This window comes from Photinus pyralis, unplaced genomic scaffold, assembly GCF_008802855.1.
Source record: "Photinus pyralis isolate 1611_PpyrPB1 unplaced genomic scaffold, Ppyr1.3 Ppyr1.4_LG4, whole genome shotgun sequence".
In the NCBI taxonomy this organism is placed as follows: domain Eukaryota; kingdom Metazoa; phylum Arthropoda; class Insecta; order Coleoptera; family Lampyridae; genus Photinus; species Photinus pyralis.
Genome location: NW_022170511.1, coordinates 3620847 through 3642911, shown reverse-complemented (window position 1 = coordinate 3642911; position 22065 = coordinate 3620847). Strand labels below are relative to the sequence as shown.

Below are 22065 nucleotides of genomic sequence, written 5' to 3'. Positions count from 1 at the left end.
ATATTTTCATAGGCGGTTTTAACGCGCATAGCACTTAATGGAAATCACGCATTACAGATAGATCTGGTATGGTCAAAAAACGTAATTTAGACGAATCAGTGGGCCCTCTTGATCACGGAGGAAAAGACATTTTTGTGTTAGGACCGGAGACATCTCAGCGATCGATCTTAAGGATGATCTGAGTCCGCTCGGAAACTACTTCCTAATGGACAGTCTAACGTCCATTTTCCTATTGTCCGTGCCAAATTCCACTTAAACCACATCAGCCGCTTACGAACCACTAGGTAGTAAGGAAATAATCGAGTCAGTAGTTTATGATCTGTTAAGAGCAGGGTACATTGGTTGTGTATTGTAGTACCAAACGTAGTCTCTGCCACAGAAAGAACACCACGCACTTCTAAAGGAAACTAACTGTCAAGAGAACCAGGGCTGCCACTAAGCGAACTATTCTGGAACAGAAAAGAGAATTATAACATATATTTTAACAACCAATTAGAACGAGTCCTTTTTGCAGCAAAAAAACCTAGCGCGTCGAATGCCACTTTCATAATAATGCATTAAAATGTGGCAGATTCTCATCTTATTGAATGTCCTTCTTATCATATAATGTACGATGTACTCAAAAATTAGGCAGATTTCCTATAAGTCCATGCTACTGTTGTGTAAACAACGTCCGTTGGGACGCTGTATTCGAATTTGGGACATTACAATGAACTATATAGGGTGTTTAATCATTAATTAAGGTCATCAAAATTTTGTGTTCTCTGTTTGATGTTCGTGGGTCTAGTTACGTCTTACACAAAACAATTTTTCAATACGAACGTCTAGTCAAGGTTATATCTTTCATTATTATTTGTTATCAAGTCAAAATGTGACATTGTGACAGTTTAACTTGATTTATTAGGTTGTTCTTTTATTTGTGAGAGATAAAGATAATTTTTTCGGGGGTGGTTACTTTAATCATTAAAAAAATTGTATTTTCTTGGTAGAAATCGTTAGAATTATATAAGTTTATCTCGTAAAATTAAGTGTATACGTGCGGTATCCAGGGATCCTGTATTGGCCAGTATTCGTTGCTAGCTAGTTTTATTGGCTGTCCAACTTTTTTGAAATTTAAGTGGGATTTCAATTTAAATCTAGGATAGGTGCAGAAAAGAAGATGCTTTTTGTCAGTTTGGCGGTAGCCGCATTTTTTATCGTATAAAGTTTTCGAAGTTCTTCGGTTCGAATTGTTAGAAGTTTGTTTGCCAGTGTCCATCGTCGTTTTGTTGGAAGAGATAGAGAGTTTGATTTCGTCCAGCTCGCGGCTGATTACGTTAGAAGCTAAAGAAGAATGTTCAATCAATTTCGAGTATCAGTTAAAGACAGGTATGGATTTCGTTGGGCTTTCGCATTTAAGTACCTCGCGTTATTGTGAAATAAAAAGTATCATCTGTGTAATTTCGCGCAAGAGACCTAATTATTCAACAGCTTGTCTAGGAAAAGTGTTGGAACGTATGGTCACTACTAGGCTTTTCTGGTGCTTGGAAAAAATGGGATACCTGCACAGCCAAGCAGGATACGATAAGCATAAATCAAAAATAAACCTTTTGGTTCATGGGCAGGAAACCATTTTTTGGGATTCTTCGCGTAGATAACGTGCGGTTGCGGGTTTCTCACATAATAGAAAATGCATATGACATGACGTGGAGATAGCTGTGGAAAAATAAAAAGTGATTGGGATTTAAGAGACAATAAGCTTTCGAGAATAGGTAATGAGATTTTTTTCCGACAAAATCCTAGAGAAAGGTATATCCGAGGTCGGATTTAATGCTGGTCCACCCCTAGGCCCTTCAAAAATTTGCCGCCAGTAATTAACTAATGGGTAGGTTCTTTTGTGAGAAACATTGAATAACCTATACACACGTGGTTTAATAGTAATGAGATTTTTTTGGGATTCTTCGCGTAGATAACGTGCGGTTGCGGGTTTCTCACATAATAGAAAATGCATATGACATGACGTGGAGATAGCTAAAAATAAAAAGTGATTGGGATTTAAGAGACAATAAGCTTTCGAGAATAGGTAATGAGATTTTTTTCCGACAAAATCCTAGAGAATATATCCGAGGTCGGATTTAATGCTGGTCCGCCCCTAGGCCCTTAAAAATTTGCCGCCAGTAATTAATTTATTAATGGGTAGGTTCTTTTGTGAGAAACATTGAATAACCTATACACACGGGGTTTAAACACAGCACGTTTCTTACAACAATTGAAGAGAATATAAAAGGCTAGCAAGTAGCGAAATAAAATAGTGGTAGTTCCATTTTAAAAAAACAAGTTATAACATTTTGCCAAAATTTTACAATTTCCTTGTGAACACCCTGTATCAGTAAATCAAACTTTCTCATTATCAAAGTGTTACCCTTTTCTCGAATTAACATTATTCCTAAAATTTTATTTCTTAGCTTCAAAAAAGTCCCTATGATTCACGAAAGTGGGGCTTATAAATGGGAAACTATTTAAAAAAAATTGATAAGATGGCAACATTGATAAAAAATAAAATAGTAAATGGGTTTCAATGTAGGGGTTAACAAGTGCCATTGAAACAATTAAAACTATACAGGTTTTTTTTAAAATCAGTTTTTATTTACACCTTAAAAATGGGACACCCTGTACATTCAAAAATAATTTCTATAGGGTGTTAGGGTGACGTTCAATGGATCCGTTTCCAGAAAACTAATTTAAAAAATACTCCGTAATGAAGAATGAAATTGAATCTCATCTTCAGATTTCATCTACAACATGGATTCAACCTTCCTGAAAGGTTCAATGATACATTATAATTTTGTGTTAAAATTGTTAGGATTACGGTTACCTATCCGTTTGGAGACTGGAAAGTTAAAATCATGTGTGTTAATGGGTTTAATTGTGTGTCTAAAACGAGCCACGCTTGTTAACTATGGAACGGAATACATTCGGTTTTCACCCAAAGATGCTATATAATATAATATTTATTTTAAAAAAAAAATAAAAAAAATAATAATATAATAAATTAGTACAATGCATAGATAAAAAAGAATAATACACAATTAAAAACAGTTTAAAATTTCAGACTCCAAGACTCCAACAATATATCATCGGCCCACATCTCCGCGCGATTGGTTAGAAATAACCTACTAGATTAAACCAAATTAAGTTTTGTGAATCAAGAACAGTAATAATTTATTAGTCCGCATATTGGATATAGAATCCGTCAATTACAATGTGTGGTAACACTAATAATAAGATAAAATGTATATCATAAACTACACATAAATACAATAACAATAAATATGTAAATAACTAACAAATGTACAATAATAAAATATCACTATTAGCGTCGAATTGTATCGCTTTCATGTTTTTCTGAGAGACCTTGTAATGAGCAAAGATAAACGGAGTAGATGATACTACCTACTTGCAAATAGACCTGAAGGGCGTTCCAACGGTTATATCTGTTTACTCCTTTTGAATTGGAGCTTAGAAATTCCAATTAGTCTTAGGTCTAAACAGTGATAATTTTGGCTCAATTTCTGAATTGAGTCGGCGTTAAAGCGGGAGGGGGGGGGGCGAAAATTGCGACAACCATTATGGTAATTTTTAAGCGCATTTTTGAAAAAAATACGCTATTATATTCGTTATCTGGCAGGCCGCTGTCCGCGTTAGTCTTCACAACTTAATAGCTAGTAGACTTCAAATTTCCCTAAAGCTTTTGGCTATAGTGTAGATGTGCAGGCCTAGTCTTATTTTGAGTTAGATTACTGTGAGATCGATAATTGAAGAAATATTTCGATATGGGTTTCGGAGGTGCTATAATTTTACCGTTAGATAGCGCTACCAGTTATAAATTCATTATTTACTGTGATTTGTTTTACAAATGAGACGTACGTCATTGAAATTAAATAAAATTAATTATTAACGAGCCAAAATTAGGATCCTCTTTCAAACTTGCTAATAAAATACTGACCTGCATTACCAAAAATGCGCTTTAATCATGCATATGCTGATTTACAACTTGTTTCAGTTTCGGCTATGAATATACTTAATCCTTCTTTTTACATTACGTGGCGTGGGTATCTACTTTAGTGTTATTATAATCGATTCTTTTTTTTGGTGATTTCAATACAGCAAACAGTTCGAAAGAGCGAGTCCTGCTTTCTTTCAAAATGACAAAGAAATTTAATTGAAATATGCAAAACAAGTTTTCAATTAAGAACGGCGCCAATCTTGAAGTGTAATCGCCGAGCACTTCATTGTAATCGAACAATTTTAATTATTGAAGTAAAAAAGGTCTATTTGCGCAAGAGGAGAATAATAATGTTTTCCCAAGCTTTGCATAATTTTACCAATTGAATTTTTAGATATGATTATCTTTAGGAAATTGCGAGTATAGCCGAAGTAAAAGTTCTCAACCCCTTTGTCTCATAATTAACTTAATATCTGTTAAATTACAGAATAACATTACCCAGCAAAACAGTGCCTTACTCATTCAACTCAAAGTGGAAAATCTCATTATTGAACGAATAGCTGTGGGGAATGCTCGTTACTGGAATCGAAATTAAAAAGCATTAAACCTCTCCCACAAACCCTTTAATATAAATAATATCCGCGGCTAAGAATCATGACGACTAAAAGTAATAAAACAAACATAAAATGAATAGGAGCCTAAGAACTGAAGTTAATTATTCGCTAACATAGCGAATAAGCAATAACAAATACTCCGAAGCTGGATTTAGGGGCACAATTCACTTAAGGGTTTACTATTTTAAATCCGTATTTTCGTAGCGTTTTCTTCCCGATATGTGATCGTTTTGTCCGTCCGTCTGTTCCTCGTATAACTCAATAATATGAACTTTGTCTACATCCACCATTATTCCATTTGACCTATTTTTGGGAAGATGAGCGCGGGAGCGTTATACAAACAAAAATACTCCCGTTCTTATTTCTTCTGTATCGCTGGTGTACACGCGAGCAATACCACGAGACGTTTTCCTTGAAGAATCAATCAGGGCATGCGCGTTTTCCAATTTTTCATGCAAGTTTCAAAGTTTTTTGCGTTTCCACATCCCGAACACCATAGATAATTCCTGCACCGACAGCTGCTCTATAGATCTTTCTGCAGCAGTGGGATACTCCAAGCTTATCAACCCGACTATATCGGCTTCGAGTTCTTGCAAAGTTCGCCCGACCTACGAGTTCTATTCTTTAGTTGGCGTAAAATAATGTTGATCTCCATATCGAGCTTCTAACCGTGATACAATTTGTGCATTATCTTATTGCTAGTGTTCTGGAATCGTACGCAAAATGTCAAGTGCATCTATACGTAACGCAACTATCAAGAATGTTGCCTTCTATTCTACTGTCCATTTATTTGGCGCTGCAGGCGGCCTCGAACTGTCTTAAGTAGGTTTCGATTTGCTTATATAACAAACAGCATTATTTCTAGAATGTTGTTAGAATGTTCTCGAGTGCTCAAGGATACTTCAGAATGTTCTCGAACAAACACGTCATATTTTTAGGAAGATTATGTCACATTCGCTTTCGTTCTTTATCGCCGATGACTAATCTTTCAGGGCGCCTCAATGTCTATCGGGATTTCTGGAATATTCGCTACAGTGTAGGTAAATTGTACACTTGAAACAGGCTTGTTGAAGGCATTCTACTGCACAGTTTGCACATATACGTCAATAAAGATAGCCCCGGTTCAATATCACTGAAATACACTGAAAAAATATGCGTTATTCAATGAAACGCAACCTACAAAAAAGTACAAGTAAATTTATTGAATCGGTTTACTAAGTACAAGACACCATTATGAAATGGGCAAATAAAAATACGATCGCAGAGACGAATTCTCCGAAGTAATGTCACAAATGATTGAATATTCTACTTTTCTTTAAAAAAAATCGTGGCGAGCGACTTTTTGGATGGTTTTGACACCAAAAAGAGATCGCAAAACGAAATTCCGCAAAAATTTCGAGAAATTCATGTTTAATTTCTTCAGAGGATTAACGTTTGGACCCTGGGCAACAATGCACTATAGCGCGTTCGCACCTCCAGTTCCAGTATGCTGTATGGTGCTTATGGACATACAGACACAGTACATGTTTGCTAAACGTAACAATGACAGCACAAGGAGATTATTGTCACGTTTGGCAAACATGTACTGTTTAATTCAATTCAATCATATGTCAGTTTGGCATAATTGCGGTGAGGAACAAGGATCGCGTTATAGAAGAATGGCGCAAATTAAGAAGAAAAGTATTTAATCCACAAGACCCCATTCTTCATCTGGAGGTGCGAATGCGCTATAATATCTAAATCTCTGGGAAGAAGTTACAGATCTTCTTATCATACTTACAGCTGTTCTAAACTCTTTAGTACTTTAGGTCTTATATCTACTCCCGCCCATTTCAAAATGAAAAATGTAAACGGTGCAGCTAGTGAACCGCATAAAAAATTGTAAATTATTCGAAAACAAATCAGCGAATGAGAATTATCCAATCGCCCTCATTTGGTTTCATCGCGTTTACTCAATGATGGATGTAATTTTTAAAGCCAACTTCTGAAACGCAAACAACCCCGTCACGTAAATGTCGCAAAAACTTTTTGTGTAAATTTATTTCTACTCTTTTAATCATTCTCTTAACGGAAAACAAAATATTGGCGGCAAGAATACGTATAAAAACTTGCGCGCTTTTTTATTTGGAACGAGAAAAATAAAAAATTGATAGAAAGAAATTCTGAAAAGCCTTTCCGCAAATTCTTTAATATCAAGATCGTGTCTTTTGTCAAAGAAGGCAATAAGCGAGATAAGTTAAAGATGAGGTAATATTTTTGTTATCGAATCGATAGATTGGCGTAGATTTTAAAATGATAACAGTTTTAAGATTGAATTTGGAATATAGCGTAGTGTCGAGAACTTTTTATTAAACGCCCTTTTTTACTTCAATGAATTCCACTACGTATTGACGAAATACCTTATTTTTGCTATTTTGCGAAATTTCTCATATATTGGCATTTTATTTCACAGTGTGCTCTTCTCATTCTCTTTTATTGAAGTACGTAATGCATTGTGTGCTCGTTTCGTATAAATCGCGCATCAAAAAACCGGCGGAGTTCGATCGGTTATTGTTGTGTAATTAAATTTTGTAATTGTTTGTTAAGGAAATTCTTTTATTTTTCTCGATCAGGACGTGATTGAATCTCATCGACCCACCGGCAGTCCCCCTGGAGACATGTTGGAATTAAGTCCCGCACATGTAAGTTGTTTTGAGATTTTATGCTGAAATCGTCGACCGCTTAATGTGCCCCCTTTTAGTTACCGCAATGTGTGTCCAAACCTCAACTAATCGAAACACTTGTATATACTTTTTGTGTCCTAATGCATGATGTACGCCTGACTGTTTCCCATTAAAATAGATGCTTTAAGTCTTGGTCAACTACTGTCACAGGTTTGAGAGATGTAATGCTTTTCTGTGGTTTAATAAATCATCACTGAATTTCCGGCGCGAAACTTTGAAGTACGGAACTGATTTTAGGATCATCGTATATTCCTACCCCCTTTTTTGTTTAAACATGAAAACTTCAGATGCACTTGCAAAATTCTAGGTAACGGTTAAAACAACCCTTTGTAAGAGAAAGTCACTGTTCCTTTCTGTTAAAACAAGTTACATCACTGGAATTAAACTAAATTTGACGTGTTTTATGTAAATATAATTTCCAAAGTATTCCCTATTTGAGAAAGTTCACCCTAAAACGCCCATTAGTAGTATACACTCAACATTGACCTTCTTGTCGTAGGTCAATCCGAACGAAAAGGTACCTCCCAGCGTTCTAGCTGATATGGAACATTTTGTTAGTATAGTTCTGACGGTCTTTTGCTAATTCGTGCTTTTCTGCTGGGTTAGTGCTACGATGTGCAACTCTAATTTGTAAATATACCCACATTGTTCTCGTGTATGCCATCCTTTGAAACCGTAAAATCACTACGATTACTTTTATAATAATTTGCTGTTGTTAGCATAGATAGCTACTACCCGCACGATCCAATAGTTTAGCCATAATTTGGAAAAATGAGGAAAATTGACAGCGTTTGACACATTTGCCCATGCGCGATTCTGCTCAAAAGCGTCTCAGTTCTTCCTTTTGTATTACGGAATGTGTGACGCAATATACATATTTAGTAAAAATTGGAAAACAAACGTTCATCCTACTAATTCCAAATAGCGAACGAAAATTCGAAATAGCGTAAACGCCCTTTTTTTGTTAAACGATAAACTTGTGCTGCAGGCTACTTTCGGACTAATTCGGACTATACAACATTTATAGACGAAACAAATTTATTAGACAAAATCAATCAATAAGGATTAAATAACAATAGGTACTAAGGGCCAAAGTACGCATACCACGTAATAAATGATCTATTGAAGTAATTAATTAAAGAACTTCTAATTACCTTAATTGCACGGTTCATTAAGTGATGCCAAAACACACAAACACGACACGGTTCGTTGTAATCTTGGCTCTTTGATAGTGGAAAAACTTCCTCTAACTTATACTTGAAGATCTTATAGAAAGGTTTCACATAAGCGATAAACACACGAGAGACACAAACTATTTTCTTAAACTTCGCTTCTTTAATTCGGCTTAAACATTTTACGTAAGCAAAATCTCTTAGAGCACTCAAAGAAGTTCTTCGCAAAACTTTACAGCTGGCAAGACGGACTGTCTTGCAATAAGGCGCTCAAATACGACAAAACTGACAATCACCAAAACAATAAGCGGCTACGTTCACAAACAAACCAAACAAGGATTAACGTCCACAAATGAACAAGCCACCATTACCGTCTTCCTCTGTTATTTATACCAAAATTATAACGGATAGGTAGAGTTGGCGCTGCGTTTCCTTAAACCCGCCGCATAAACGGCCAACTAGCTCAAGGTTGAACACAAATTAAGAGCTTGAGAATCCTCCACAGCGGTAAAATGAACTTCGTTACTTCGTATCAAGGGTTGAGCGCCACTCAATTTCTAACTTAACTCCCCTCGTATGAAGTTGAGAAGATACGAGGGTAGTAATAATAGAACACCTCAATTCAGGCACCAAACAAAATACTAGTTTATTCACCCTGTGTCAACTCACAAATAAACTCCACAATGGGATAGCGTGATTATAAGTCACGTTACACACAAATCTACTACACAATTTTTCTAGTTCCACAAACCTCTAATCAAGAATGATCGATTACCAAAATAATTACTGAATCTTGACACAAGTATCCACAGAGAAATTTGATATTCCGGGCAACAATTCGCATAGGCCAAGTACAAGTAAAACAAAAAAAGGCAACTCTTACCTTACTTTAAACAAAAAATTAATTGACTAGTGCCTGAGGGTCTCGCTTTACTCGTAGTAAGCATCTACCACAGGTACGTTACTTAATCGGCCAACCTCTCCAGAGGGAAGTGGGGTCTACAATAACATTCGCGTGCCTAACTCGATCATAACTTAACCAAGATCGCAAAGATAATAAATAGGTATTGTTAATAAATTAATTGTATGTGATAGCATATAACCAAGGATATCACCCAAACGGGGCAAAAATAATTAGTACTAATTCGCTAATTATCATTATATGATTGTATTATATATATTATATATCATATATTATGTTTTCTCATCGGTGAAACCTGTTTTTTAAACTAATTACCATGGTCACAAAACTATCGTATATGCGACTATCGTGTAAGAGAGGTGTGACGTGATCTTCGTAACTAAAACCCACGGGGGTCACATTTTTTCGAGTCTCCCATGAAAGCGCTTATAGTTTCGTGTATATGTGAGTCTGTCTTTCTGCAATACGCTATATACCATTTATTAACGATCCTCGTTTATAATTTTGTATTGCTGTCCGCTTGTCTGTCTGTCTCTGTGCACGATAACTGTTTAGAAACGTCCTATCGCTTTCAAAATTAAAAATGGTCGCTATTGTTTTTCAGTTACGTAGGCTATCGGAACAAAAAGTTAGGTACAGCCCAAAAACAAGGATCGTTTGGGAAATACGCAATAGCAGATGTATTCCGGTTGTGCATAATAAATTAAAGTTTTCCATAAATTCGCAGTTAGACGGGTAGGTCGCACTTGCTGAACCTACGTGAGGTTGGATTTTTTTACTAGTTCATGTATCCTTTACGTTTTTGGCACAATAGCAACTAGTTTTTCACAGTTCTCTTAAAGAAACGGTCGCTAACAATAATGTAACAAAGCTGCATAATTTTCGTTTCGCTCCACTTCTTAGTAAAGCTGTACGTTTTAGGTTTAGTGGTGTACTTAGAAACTACCTTCTTTGATTTATACAGTTTTCGTGGGATATCTACCGTAAAACATTGCCATTTCCCATACAAATTCGTAAATTTAAATGTCAACACAGACCCCACAACAAAAGCTTGAAGTATCTCATGCGATTGATCAAAAGTATACATGCTCACCTATACTTCTCCCCAGAAGGGGATGTCAGTCACAGAACACCTGATCCCAGTCTGTGACCAGCTCTCTCGGCGAGCCTATGTGAAAAAAGGATAATGACACACATTCGACTTTTTCTCTAGGGGGGTTAAGAAATACGCTTGTTCCAATAATTCGCATCCGGTGGTACATTAATGTTAAATGCATAAAACGGTGATAAGTTAAGAATGTCCAAATAAAATAGATGCTAACTGTAGATTTGCTTGTTAAACATATACAACAATAGGATTAACGTCTACTGCAAGTAAAATTTCAAAAACTGATTGAAACAGTTATTACAAGAATGTTCCTTTAAAAACAAAACAGCGATATTGTCGGTCAACGATATCGTCTTTTTAAATGAGGTAACACGTAATTGAAAAGGCCTTTCCTGAATCTGAAGTTGCAATTTTTTAGACAAAATGGTGGCTAAAATCTTTACTCAACTGGGTGCTAGTGACTCGGTTGAAATTTAATATTTTAGGATAACTTTTGTAAATATCCTCTTTTACATTCAAAAAAATACTGAAAATCGTGTACATTATAGTATACTGAGCTTTGTACGTGTTGCGATCACAAGATAGTCGATGAGTCTAATGTTTCTTGGTTTTCCAGGTATTTACAACCGCCCAAGTAGGAAGAAATCCCATATCGCAGTGCCAGTATAGAGGGTCCACACTCTCCGTCAACGGAGAACTTCAGCAGCAGGCAGCCGCAGCAGCACGTGCCCGGCAGCCATCCGTAGGTATAGATACAGACATGGTTAGTGAGTTTGATCCGAGCAGCTCGGATTCCGGTGTAGTGTCACGTTGTGCCGTAGTGAAACCTTTAAAACTCCGATTGTGTAGACCAATCTTCGGTCGGCGGACTGCGAAAAGCCGCCGTAGTGAAGAAAGTAAACCGGCAAAAAGTACAAAAAGTGTTGAACAGGTGGTGCCGCGAGTGCAAAAACCCCGTGATCCGGAGCGCGAAAAGCGACGAATAGCGAGAAAGAAGGAGAAACGGGCGACACTAATTTTAGGTCTTATAATGGGTTCATTTATTGCGTGTTGGCTCCCATTTTTCTTTATGTACATTTTACGATTAGCGTACGATATTCCGGGTATAGCCTTTGCGACCGCTTTTTGGTTAGGCTATATGAATTCGGCTCTTAATCCTGTAATTTACACGATATTCAATAAGGATTTCCGAAGGGCGTTTAGACGTATACTGTTTAAGTGATGTTTAGCCTACGTGTGCTGCTACGAGTGCGTGAGCAGGCGCATACGCACCGCGCAGTACCGAAGTGCACCCAGCGCTCTCTATCGGAACTGATTTTCGACAATCGTCATCTCACCTTCACGTGTACAATACTATCGCAATATCATTAATACTGCGTTGTTACATTATCTTTCATAAGACGTCCGTGACGTCCTGCGTTTGCGAACTGTTGGAAAGCAGTTCGTCGAAAGCGCTTTTACCAGTAGCTATGTAATATATTATAATATAAAGAATACTTTTACTGTAATAATAAATATGGAGCAATGACTACCACTGTGATAACATAACGCTTTCATTCTGGAATTTATCTTAAATAATTTTATCTAAAAAACAACAGATCCTATTGTACGTGTTTTAAAAGTCATCAATGTTTAGACGTTTCTTTTCTTCTAAATTATATAGGTACCTAAAAGTTATGTAAATGACATTATTATTATTATGATTATTATATCTAAGTGTTGGTGCGAATGCGAGTACATACAAGAAAAATGCGTTATTATATTATAATAGTTTAGACACCAATTTATCATATAAATTTCTAACGGCGTAAAGCGCCAAACTATTGTACGCCCTCCGGTAGACCATCGCAAGTTATTGACATTGCCTTGGCGAGGTCTCCAGCGGCAGTCTTCCATGAGCCCGCGGGGATTGCCCCCGACTCCTGACAAACTTTTGCAACGAAACTATGGTGCTATTGACTGTTCGCCGGCCGACGTCCGGGGTTCCACTCCAGAATCCCAGCCGGCGGCTACGTGGCGCCCCGCGTGGTGAATTCGAGAGCCGCCCTGAGCCCGCGGCTCACGAATTCAAAAGCTCTGTATATCTTGTTACATCTTTAGACTATAATTACCTTATTGTTACATGAAAACAAAATATACCTATTACTGTACTGTATTTGTGTGTATGTACGTTTTTTCGTGAATACTAATATAATTATATAATAGGTATAAATAAATGAATATGGAAACTAATCCGTTTATATATTTTGTTTCCCTTGTATTCGTTAACATGTCACGCCGTATGGCGCCATTTTATGGAAATTCGGCAGACAGCTGCTGCGCCGTACTGCATCGAATATTCGACGGGCATTTACATCAATATCAGCTCTACTTCATTATATTACGATGTCGTATAAAATTATCCGCGTGCGTCTTCGAAAAATTAGAATACCGCCACGTCTTCTCTTCCCCATTTGTTTAAAATTAAGTCCAGCAACTTTCAATTAAATACTTTCCTCGGAAGACTGACGGTGGCCGCGATCGTATCCCAAGCTTTCAATTGAATTCTAACGATAGATCCGACTTCAAACGGAAATTACTCTGTTTCCGATCGTCTTAAGATAACCTGAAATTGTCGCCATCAGTTTTGGGAACAGGACGTAAAAGAGATTCGAGACTCGATCCCCTTTATCTTGGTAATTAGACAACTCCACGTGTAAAGGGTGAGCATGTAGATCATTTTATTTGTATCCAACTTTTTAGGGATACCCTAGCGCAAATTTGTATAGAACCCCTAAGTTCAAGGGTACAAACAATATAGCAAAATGCCCAGGAGAGGTAACAATTGAGTCGTAATTTAGTTATCTTAGATTTTACCCATTTGAAAACTTGGGAAATTTACCCTGCACGCCTAAGAATAGGTCGCTACTGTTTAAATTCAGTGCCAAAAAACAGCATCAGATACGTTGACTTCTCATCACAGAGAATTTAATTTTGTATGAGAATATTGTAATATCTGCAAATACCGATTATAAAATAATGCACAAAATATAACGCAGCACTAACCGATGGTTCTATTCCAAAGGTTTATTCCGACACCATGTTCTATTGCGAAATTTTCACTATCACATATTACCTACTGTAGGAATATTAATAGGAGTTCTACCATAATGAATGGCAAGACCATCTCTGAATTCTGGTGGCGATTAAGGCGCTTAAGGGGAATGCAAGATAACCATGTACCGGTATTCATAATAGTAGCTCTTGAGACGATACGTTGACGTCGAGTCGGTAGATTTCCTAGAATGTTCAGAAGTAGCAATCCACGGTCAATTCTTCGAGAATGGTGTAATGTAGTTCCCTCTTTGGCGTAATTGTTTAAGACCCGTACCCTGAACTCATAGGTGGTGCGTTCGAATCCCACAACTTGCCAATTTTTAATGGTACAGACCATCTCCTGGCTTCGGAAGGCATGTAAAAGTCGCGGCAGTCATTCCACGGCTGTGGTTAGGTTATAATCTTGTGCAATCTTTGCCAACTTTTTAACATGTTCACTACAATGGTCAACATCAACTATCTTAATATGAGGGTCTTCGAATTTCCTTGGACCATTGCGTAATCATCAGGATGAACGACTAGATAGGTTTATTGTGCTTGAGTGACATATCCATATTTTGGTTCAGAAATCTTTAAGGCAGCCAACCATTGTAAAGCATCATTAAGATGTCCTTGATAAGAGGTGTCATCCGCATACTAAATCTGAGCTGCGTTTTTCTTTCAAGTATTGGATTAAAGGCATAGTAGCAAGGCTACAAAGGAGCATCAACAAGGGGTCACTTTGTGGTACGCCTTGCTTACTATAAATGTGGTTTTTAGAACCAGAAATGACTAATTCAGATTCACCTTTGTACCTATGATATATGAGTCTTGCAGAGCGGATCCATTTCAATTTGGCCTCCGAAAGAGTATGCTTACGATTTATTTTATTAAATGGATTATTTGAATCAAGAAGTAGTAAACCCCATCCGGATCCAGATGAACAGTTTTCTGGAAATATATGATGAACTCCGCCTTTTCCCAGCTTTTAAGCCACCATAATATTAATCCGCTCCACAATTTCAGTTACGTATTCTCTGCCGGCCCGTGTGGCTCAGTTCAGTTGAAACTGGAATGCTAAGGGTTCGAATCCGGGTTCGGGTATGGATATTTGTATATGTATAGTGGGTTGGGTTGGTAGAGAAGCCTTGGCTGAAACCCCGCCCACTCAAAAATAAAGGCAAAACAATAGTAATACATTTTGCAAGTATACGATGTAAACATTCACCAATCCCAATAGGACCAATTCCAGGGAATTATCAATCGCAATAGTTAATTTGCCGCGAGTGTCAACCTAAGGAGGGACTGTTTCCATTGATCTGAGCTGCTTTCTCCTAAACCTCCACTGCCATGAAAATTTATTGCAGCTTTCTCAACATGGTCACATGTAATTTCAAGGCATTGTAAATTTGGAATGTTATCTATATTAGACGGTAATTTCAATAAGGTCTCATCTGGTATAACAGCAAGAGGATGCTTGTCTTGTGGCGCATCAAAAACCTTGAAACCAGTATCAAATGCATCATTAAATTTAAGAACTCTGCCAGTATCCCTGCTATCTAAAAATCGTGATGCTTCTTTTACCTTTCATCTTTGGCCAAGTCGATTAAAAAACATGTTTCCTGCTTTTCCATTTCTTTAATAGTTCCTTGTTTGATCTTTTGGGCACGGGGTCGGTTACATTAGAAAAAAGTTGCCTATTTTCTTTAAGACCTTCTGCAGAGGCACCTCTAAATAGCATTATGCGGGTCTCTCTGTAATTGGGCGCATGCCTGTTGAGGGCCCAAAACAAGAGAGAGATAATAAAATAAAAATAAAAATTTCAGGGCTTACAAAAGCCATGTTTTAATGCATAAAATTATATTGTGCCATACAGTATTGCACTTGTAATAAAAAATTTCCTGGTCCTCTATATTTATATATTTTACACCTGTACTCCATTTTATTTGGTTGTAAGGGATATTTATAAAAAAGATCTTTGAGAGGGAATCCACCCGAAGAATTGTACTAGGAATGTATTATTTTAAAAATATCGTCGAAATGGAACGGTCAAGGTATCCGGACTGATTCAAATTCGAGGGCCACCATGGGGAACTCGGAAACCTGTAATAGGGTAATTATAGTTTGAATTTGGCAGTGTTGTGTATTTTGATTATTAACAAAATACCGTTTTGAAACTGAAAAAATTCCGTTGCATCCGTTGGTCAAGGTCTGTCGAAATGAAAACCAGCGTAAATACCATAAAGCAATTTTTTTAATCGATATTTAACAAGCAAACATCAAACCGTACCTAAATTTTATTGGGAAAGTTCGAACAGTTTTGACAAGAAGTTTTTTTTACGTGATGTGTGGACTTAAAATAGGATAAAGTAAAGGAAAACATTCTAACAATCTTGAAAGTTTTGCATGTTGTTTGCAGTGAAACTTTCCGTTGGAAATGAAAATATTACCTCTTCTCCTAAGTAAATTGAATTTAAAATTTTTCCAAATTTAATCCCCTAATACACTCGCGTTCCCTTGTCGACGAAATTATACATGTATAATTAAAACCAACACGCCCACTACAAAAGAAAATGCTTCTATCTGGAAATTAAGTTTACAGCTCAGAGATCCTTTTTTCCACGAACTTCCGCAACATTATTCAATATCAATCAAAACTTCAAAGATCTTTTCTGAAGTAAAACTTTAGTTAAGCCTAAAAATCCTTCTGGGATGTTTTCATTTTAACTTTCATAAATTGAGTTTTAGTTTTTAAACAGACAGTGATTGTCTTTGCCCTTTTAAATGTCATTTGGCAAATACTTGAAATTTTTAACAAGAACATGGGGTATTGGCGCACAGGACGCTGTGGAAATAGTGCCTGTCGTCAACCTCAGAGAGCGGAAACAATCGTTTGTAGCTAGCATGAAAATGCTGTTATAGTGTTATGATCTCTACGCGTCGTAAAGTATATCATCATTCTCGCAGTGTTTGTGTTTAAAGATAAAATAGTGCCGCAATTTATATAACATATTTCATCGGCAAGCTCATACTGAGCATTAGAAAGGAAAGCATTTTTCTTGAAATATGGCAAATAGGACCGAGCGTTATTTGTAATTATTCCAAACGTATAGGGCCATTAACGAACAGAGAACAATTGGTTTGTTATTAAAATTTTAATCAAGAATATGCTTTATAGGCTTTATGTTTAAATTTAATTAAGTTTGCCTTTATTTATGTGACTGTAAATGGTCCTAAATAAAACAGATTTTTGAAGTACTATATTATTAAATGTTTAATTTCATTCGTAACCTCTTTTATAGGCGAGCATTACGACTTCTCTTCAGCAATATTACCTCGGCCAACATTGGTAATAAATGCCGCCAAAAGTGCCTGTTACCTATTTAATGCGAAATTAATTGCTTTTCTTATTACTGCTTGTTTTAAATGCCCGTCTCAGCGACTCTTTAAGTTTTAATCTTTGTAGTCCAGGAAATAGAGACTGAAAATGGACCATTTCCTGCAAAACGAGAAGTAGTCCCAATTTTTTTTGCATGTCATGAAAGAATATCTGTAATCTGGTGGTTAAGAATCCAAGTTTTCGACCTCCCACCCCTTGTGCTTCCCCCGTACCACCCTTAAAACCAAAGAAATTTGGATGGTTTTTTAGTTTTTCAATCATATCTTTTTATAGATTCATTTTACAAAAAAATATTGTTATCAAAAATTGTAGACTATAACATTCTACACAATATACACTACTTCTTTGTGAAATGTTTATTAAACACGATATAGAGCTTCAGAGTGGCTTTTTAAGAATTCTAAAATTTGTATGTAGATGTTTTAACCAAATTTTATACTTTATCTCTATAATTAAGAGTTTTATGAGAAAATATCTTGAACTTATCGTGGTGTAAATCCCTCTACGCTCCACCCTTACCAAAGGGGATGCATAATAATTCAACTTTCAACTCTTGCTTAGTGGGGATATTTGAATCACTGTGAGATTGTAGGGTATTCTAATATACGTTTGAAACAAAAAAATTATCTCACTTCAGTTCAGCTTCATCCTTCAAATTCTTCATCCGCCCCCGTCCCTCCACTCCCCCAAGCGCGGTAGAAATAGATATTTAAAGAGGATATAAAACATATGTAATAAGCGTTGTACTCTCTGAATAACTTCACAATCGCTACGAGAGCGTTTAAATATCTATTCCTACCGCACGGGGGGTGGGGGGAGGGGGGTGAAACTGAACTGAAGTGAGACAATTTTTTAATTTCAAAAGTATATTAGAAAGCGCTACAATCTCACGGTGATTCAAATATCCGCACTAGCTCTATATCTTTTTTAATAAACATTTCACAAAAAAAATAGTGGTATCAAAGTTATGTAGAATTTTATGGTCTACAATTTCTGATAACAATATTTTTTTATAAAGTGAACCATTAAAAATATATGATTGAAAAACTAAGAAACCAACCAAATTTCAGGGGTTTTGGGGGTGGTACGGGGGAAGCACAAGGGGTGGGAGGTCGAAAACTTAGATTCTTAACCACCAGATGACTGTCTATGACATGCAAAAGAAATTGGAACTACTTCTCATTTTGCAAGTTAAAACCCTCTATTCCCTGGACTATTGGAAGAGAAATCGAAAATCGTTACGCCCCAGAGTGCTTACGAAACGACACGTTACATTAACGTGATGATCGACTATTTAACAATGAAAGGTGTATTTTTGGAGACTTCGAAGATTTATCAAAATCAGGCAGTGTACGAGTAAAGTTTAGGTACTTTCTTTCCGTTGCATATGTACTCTATTTTACACGTTTATTTTGTTATTCGCAAGTAATTTCCGACCAATGTTAAAAACAGTTCATTTCAAGCTGCCTAAATGTCGGAAACACACAAACATCTGGTAACGGAGGGTATTTTAGTTAAAAAATGGGAACACTACCTGCTGTCCTAATAACCTTTTATCCTGCCTCAACATTTTGATACTACTAGAACTCAATCGTAGCCTTCTAAACGGAATTAGAATTATTAACTTCTTTTGTGAAGATGTGAATGAACTTTATCGATATGGAAGGTGCATTTCTAATTTTCCCCCCCCCCCCCCCTCTACTAAGTAAGAATTTTAAGTCGTTGATTTGTTGTCGTATTGAGTTAAGCAGACGTGTTTTCGTCTTCCTTGTCCCTCCGGAGAAAAGTTCACAACCAAAAAAAAAGATCACATGAAAAAGACAGTAAATTACGTCTTCGGGGATATATTAAGCGCGTCGACTATCACTGACACAAACGAACGAAGACACGTTCAGTGTTTTAGAACAAAAACTATTGACCTTGAGAGTTGAAATAATTGATCTGCACTGTACATTGTAATGGTTTATTTTCTTATTCACGTATTTGATATTTTTTACAGTCACCGCATTATGTGGTTGAGATTGGTTGGCATACCTACATTGTAACTGACGTCATCTGTCGGTGGAAATTTGCACGCAAGCAGCAAGGTTTTTTCAATTTCCTCTTTTGGCATGCGACTGTTAAGCAAGTAGGGTGAAAACCATGTGGTTCAAATTACCAACTATGGTTAAGTGACACTAATAATCCCGCCCAGGTACCATCATAAAATTTTAAAAAAATGGCTAGAGGGCACCTTAATTAAGCGTTTTCAACAAAAAAATTGCGGTAGGAGCGCTTAACTTTCCAGTTACAGTTATATTACTCCAAATTTCATGATTACTGTTAAGTTGGTAAAAGTGTGCGTAACATTCGTGAGTGCCATCATCAATTTCTGAAGGGGTTATGTTATTTTTCGACGACTTAATAAACGTTAAAAAATGTTGTATTATAACTATACATGTGTTTCTAAATTATTATAGCATAATAGCAGTAAGTAGTTCTCTAAATGTTTTACATAATTCATGTGTACATTATTTACAGATGGGCAGCAATTTTCGAGCTTTATATACTAACAAATTATACGTACTTCTGAAAATTGTCTACTACAACTCGATTGCACTTAATCACTGATTTATACAAAAAAGGTGTTAACAAAGAGTCGATCAATGGAAGATACGAGATATATCCCTTCCCTTCACGAGTGTATAAGGCCAGGGATGCTAAGCAGCGATTGATTCGAAAAATACGTTCGAAGTTCGAAGCGGCGGTCGTTAACAAAGAGGCGATCTATGGAAGATGCGAGAGGTGGCCTGCATTTCTCTTCTCGAGTTTACATACGATGGCAGATGAAAAATGTAACCCTCTCTAAGACGTTTTTCTTTTCTAAGGCGTTCACGTTTAGACTGCTACCGCTTCCAAAAGTGGGCTTATTAAAGTGAATCCATATGCAAATTTCGCTTATGTTGTGTGTAAGTCGAACTAAACCTAAATTGTATTGTACTCTTATATTATATTACTTTTATTATATATTATTAATTTCATGATCGTACCTGGGCGAATTATTAGCGTCACGTACTCCCAATTATAAATATTTCCCGGCCTATAAGTTTTGGGGATCCAGATTTAGTTGGACGGTTACAGGACTCGGGTTTGCCGGTTCTTCGTTTTAGCCTGGTTTCGTTCGGAGAGAGTTCTTTTATTGCGACAGTGTTGATTACATTAAAGGTAAGATTTGATTTTACGCTGTGTAACGTGCTCTTCGGCGCGACAACTCAGGGGGTAGGGGTGGGTTACAACAAACTAATGACATATACAATATATACAGGGCGCCACGCCGTTTGGGACCAATAAACGGAGTAACGGCGAATCTCCGGGGAAGACTAAATCAAACAACTATTCGGAAGACACTCGGATACGTTAGCATATATATATTTAATTACAAAACATGCGATGGACGACTACAATATAATATAACAAATCCTGTGATAGCTTACAGACTAACATACAATACAAACACCCTCGCATCCACGCAACCACTCAGCAACGCTCACCCTTATGGTCAGATGGTAGGTATGGTAGAGATGAGATGTTCCGCTTCCGGTGAGTATCTATTGTGATTACAGATGAACTAGATCCTATGTTGGGGTTGCAGGTGGTGCAGCAGGTACAGGCAAGACGGCCAGGAGCTAGCGAATAATCCCAGTACTCAGTCACGTTGATGGCAGCGTTCGTAAGCCGATGGAGTGGCTGATTTAAACGGTTACCCAATTTCCAACCGTAATAATGAGGTATCCCGTAAACCGGACTGTGTAAGAAAGTACGCTTATAGGTTAACCCGCAATACTTTGTAAGTCCAAAAGGAATAATTAACACTCACGTCTCTATGAGACTCCGTCCCCACAAATCCGAGCCCAATCCTTTCCAGTTTGTGAGGAATGTCAATAATACAGCTATCCGTCTAATATAGGTAATTGCGACTAAATTACTGCTTACTTAATTGCTTGGTGAACGCAATTACACTTTAAATACGACGTGCTTGAGTAGACCTCACGTTCAAATAAAAATAATCAAAAATGTGTATGTTTTACAATGCCCGCCTGCACTTGGCGATAAGCAATTTAGTTTAGCGAAGTTTTCTTTATGTACATACAGGCTGTTCCACAATACGCACACCAAATCTTAATTAATAACGTCACAGCTGTTAGTTGTACTTTCAGTCTAGCACTTAACCCTGAGCGGGGTGGCGGTTTATGCGGCGGGTTTGAGCCAAAGCGCCACCATCCTAACCTACTATTATAACATATCGAAGAATATTTATTAATTTAACTAGTTCACCAACAGCCCATATATAAGTTCTAATCTGCTTTTATCTTCCAAGGGGCACCTTCTTACAAATTGGTCCCCCTATTCTTAATTATAATAATCAACGCCATTTCCCATATGACGTCTACTAATTAGGTATTCTTTAAGATCCAATTACTGGATTAGTCATAACTCCCCGAACTTAGGGATTCGAAAAAAAAACTGCGCTCTGAATTCTGCTGAGTTGCTTTATGATAATGTAAGCGAAAAATCTCAGTGCCTCGTCGTCCTATGACAGCTATCGTTGCAGTATCCCTTCCAAGACAAAATTACCTCTTTATCCACGACTTTCTGGAACCTTAGATTTCCTGAAGTAATTACGAAGACAACCTCTATAGAAATCGAATGCCGAAAAAACGACAATTTACTGTGATTTATACAATTCCATAAAGTACGAGTATAATTTATTGAAAAATTCACGCTATAATTTATATTATATTAAATTTATCCTTAAGGCGCCTCTGAAGTAAATTTGTTGTGCTAAACGGAGTGTGTAAAGTTGTCTAACCTCTTCAAAAGAGCATGTTACAAGTAGAAAGAGATGATTGAATTTGTCCCATTCTATTTGGTGTCTCTTTATTTATAACCTTTCAATGGATTTAATTATAAATGCAAGGAGCCTAATAACACTTGCCTAATGAGCTTTTCTATTGATATTAATAAATTCATCTTGTTTATGGTAATTAAAATACTATTAGTTTACGTATTTTCCTGTTTAGTGTTTA

The 22065-nt window shown here is 36.7% G+C and overlaps 2 protein-coding genes and 1 long non-coding RNA gene across 3 annotated transcripts in view; 2 read left to right on the top strand and 1 right to left on the bottom strand.

Annotated features, from left to right (window-relative positions):
- Window positions 1-22065, top strand: part of LOC116167788 (synaptotagmin-5) — a 222158-nt gene that overhangs the window by 122942 nt on the left and 77151 nt on the right. The gene's annotated exons all lie outside the window — the stretch shown is intronic.
- Window positions 6051-12743, top strand: LOC116167989 (D(2) dopamine receptor-like). The gene is made up of 3 exons (XM_031483625.1): window positions 6051-6279; window positions 7186-7280; window positions 11141-12743. The coding sequence occupies exons 1-3, from the start codon at window positions 6051-6053 to the stop codon at window positions 11744-11746; spliced, it is 930 nt and encodes a 309-aa protein (XP_031339485.1). The 3' UTR covers window positions 11747-12743.
- LOC116167791 lies at window positions 20375-21142 on the bottom strand. Its single transcript, XR_004144646.1, has 2 exons — window positions 20856-21142; window positions 20375-20783 (listed from the first exon to the last, which is right to left on the bottom strand). It is a non-coding gene; the product is annotated as an uncharacterized LOC116167791 (long non-coding RNA).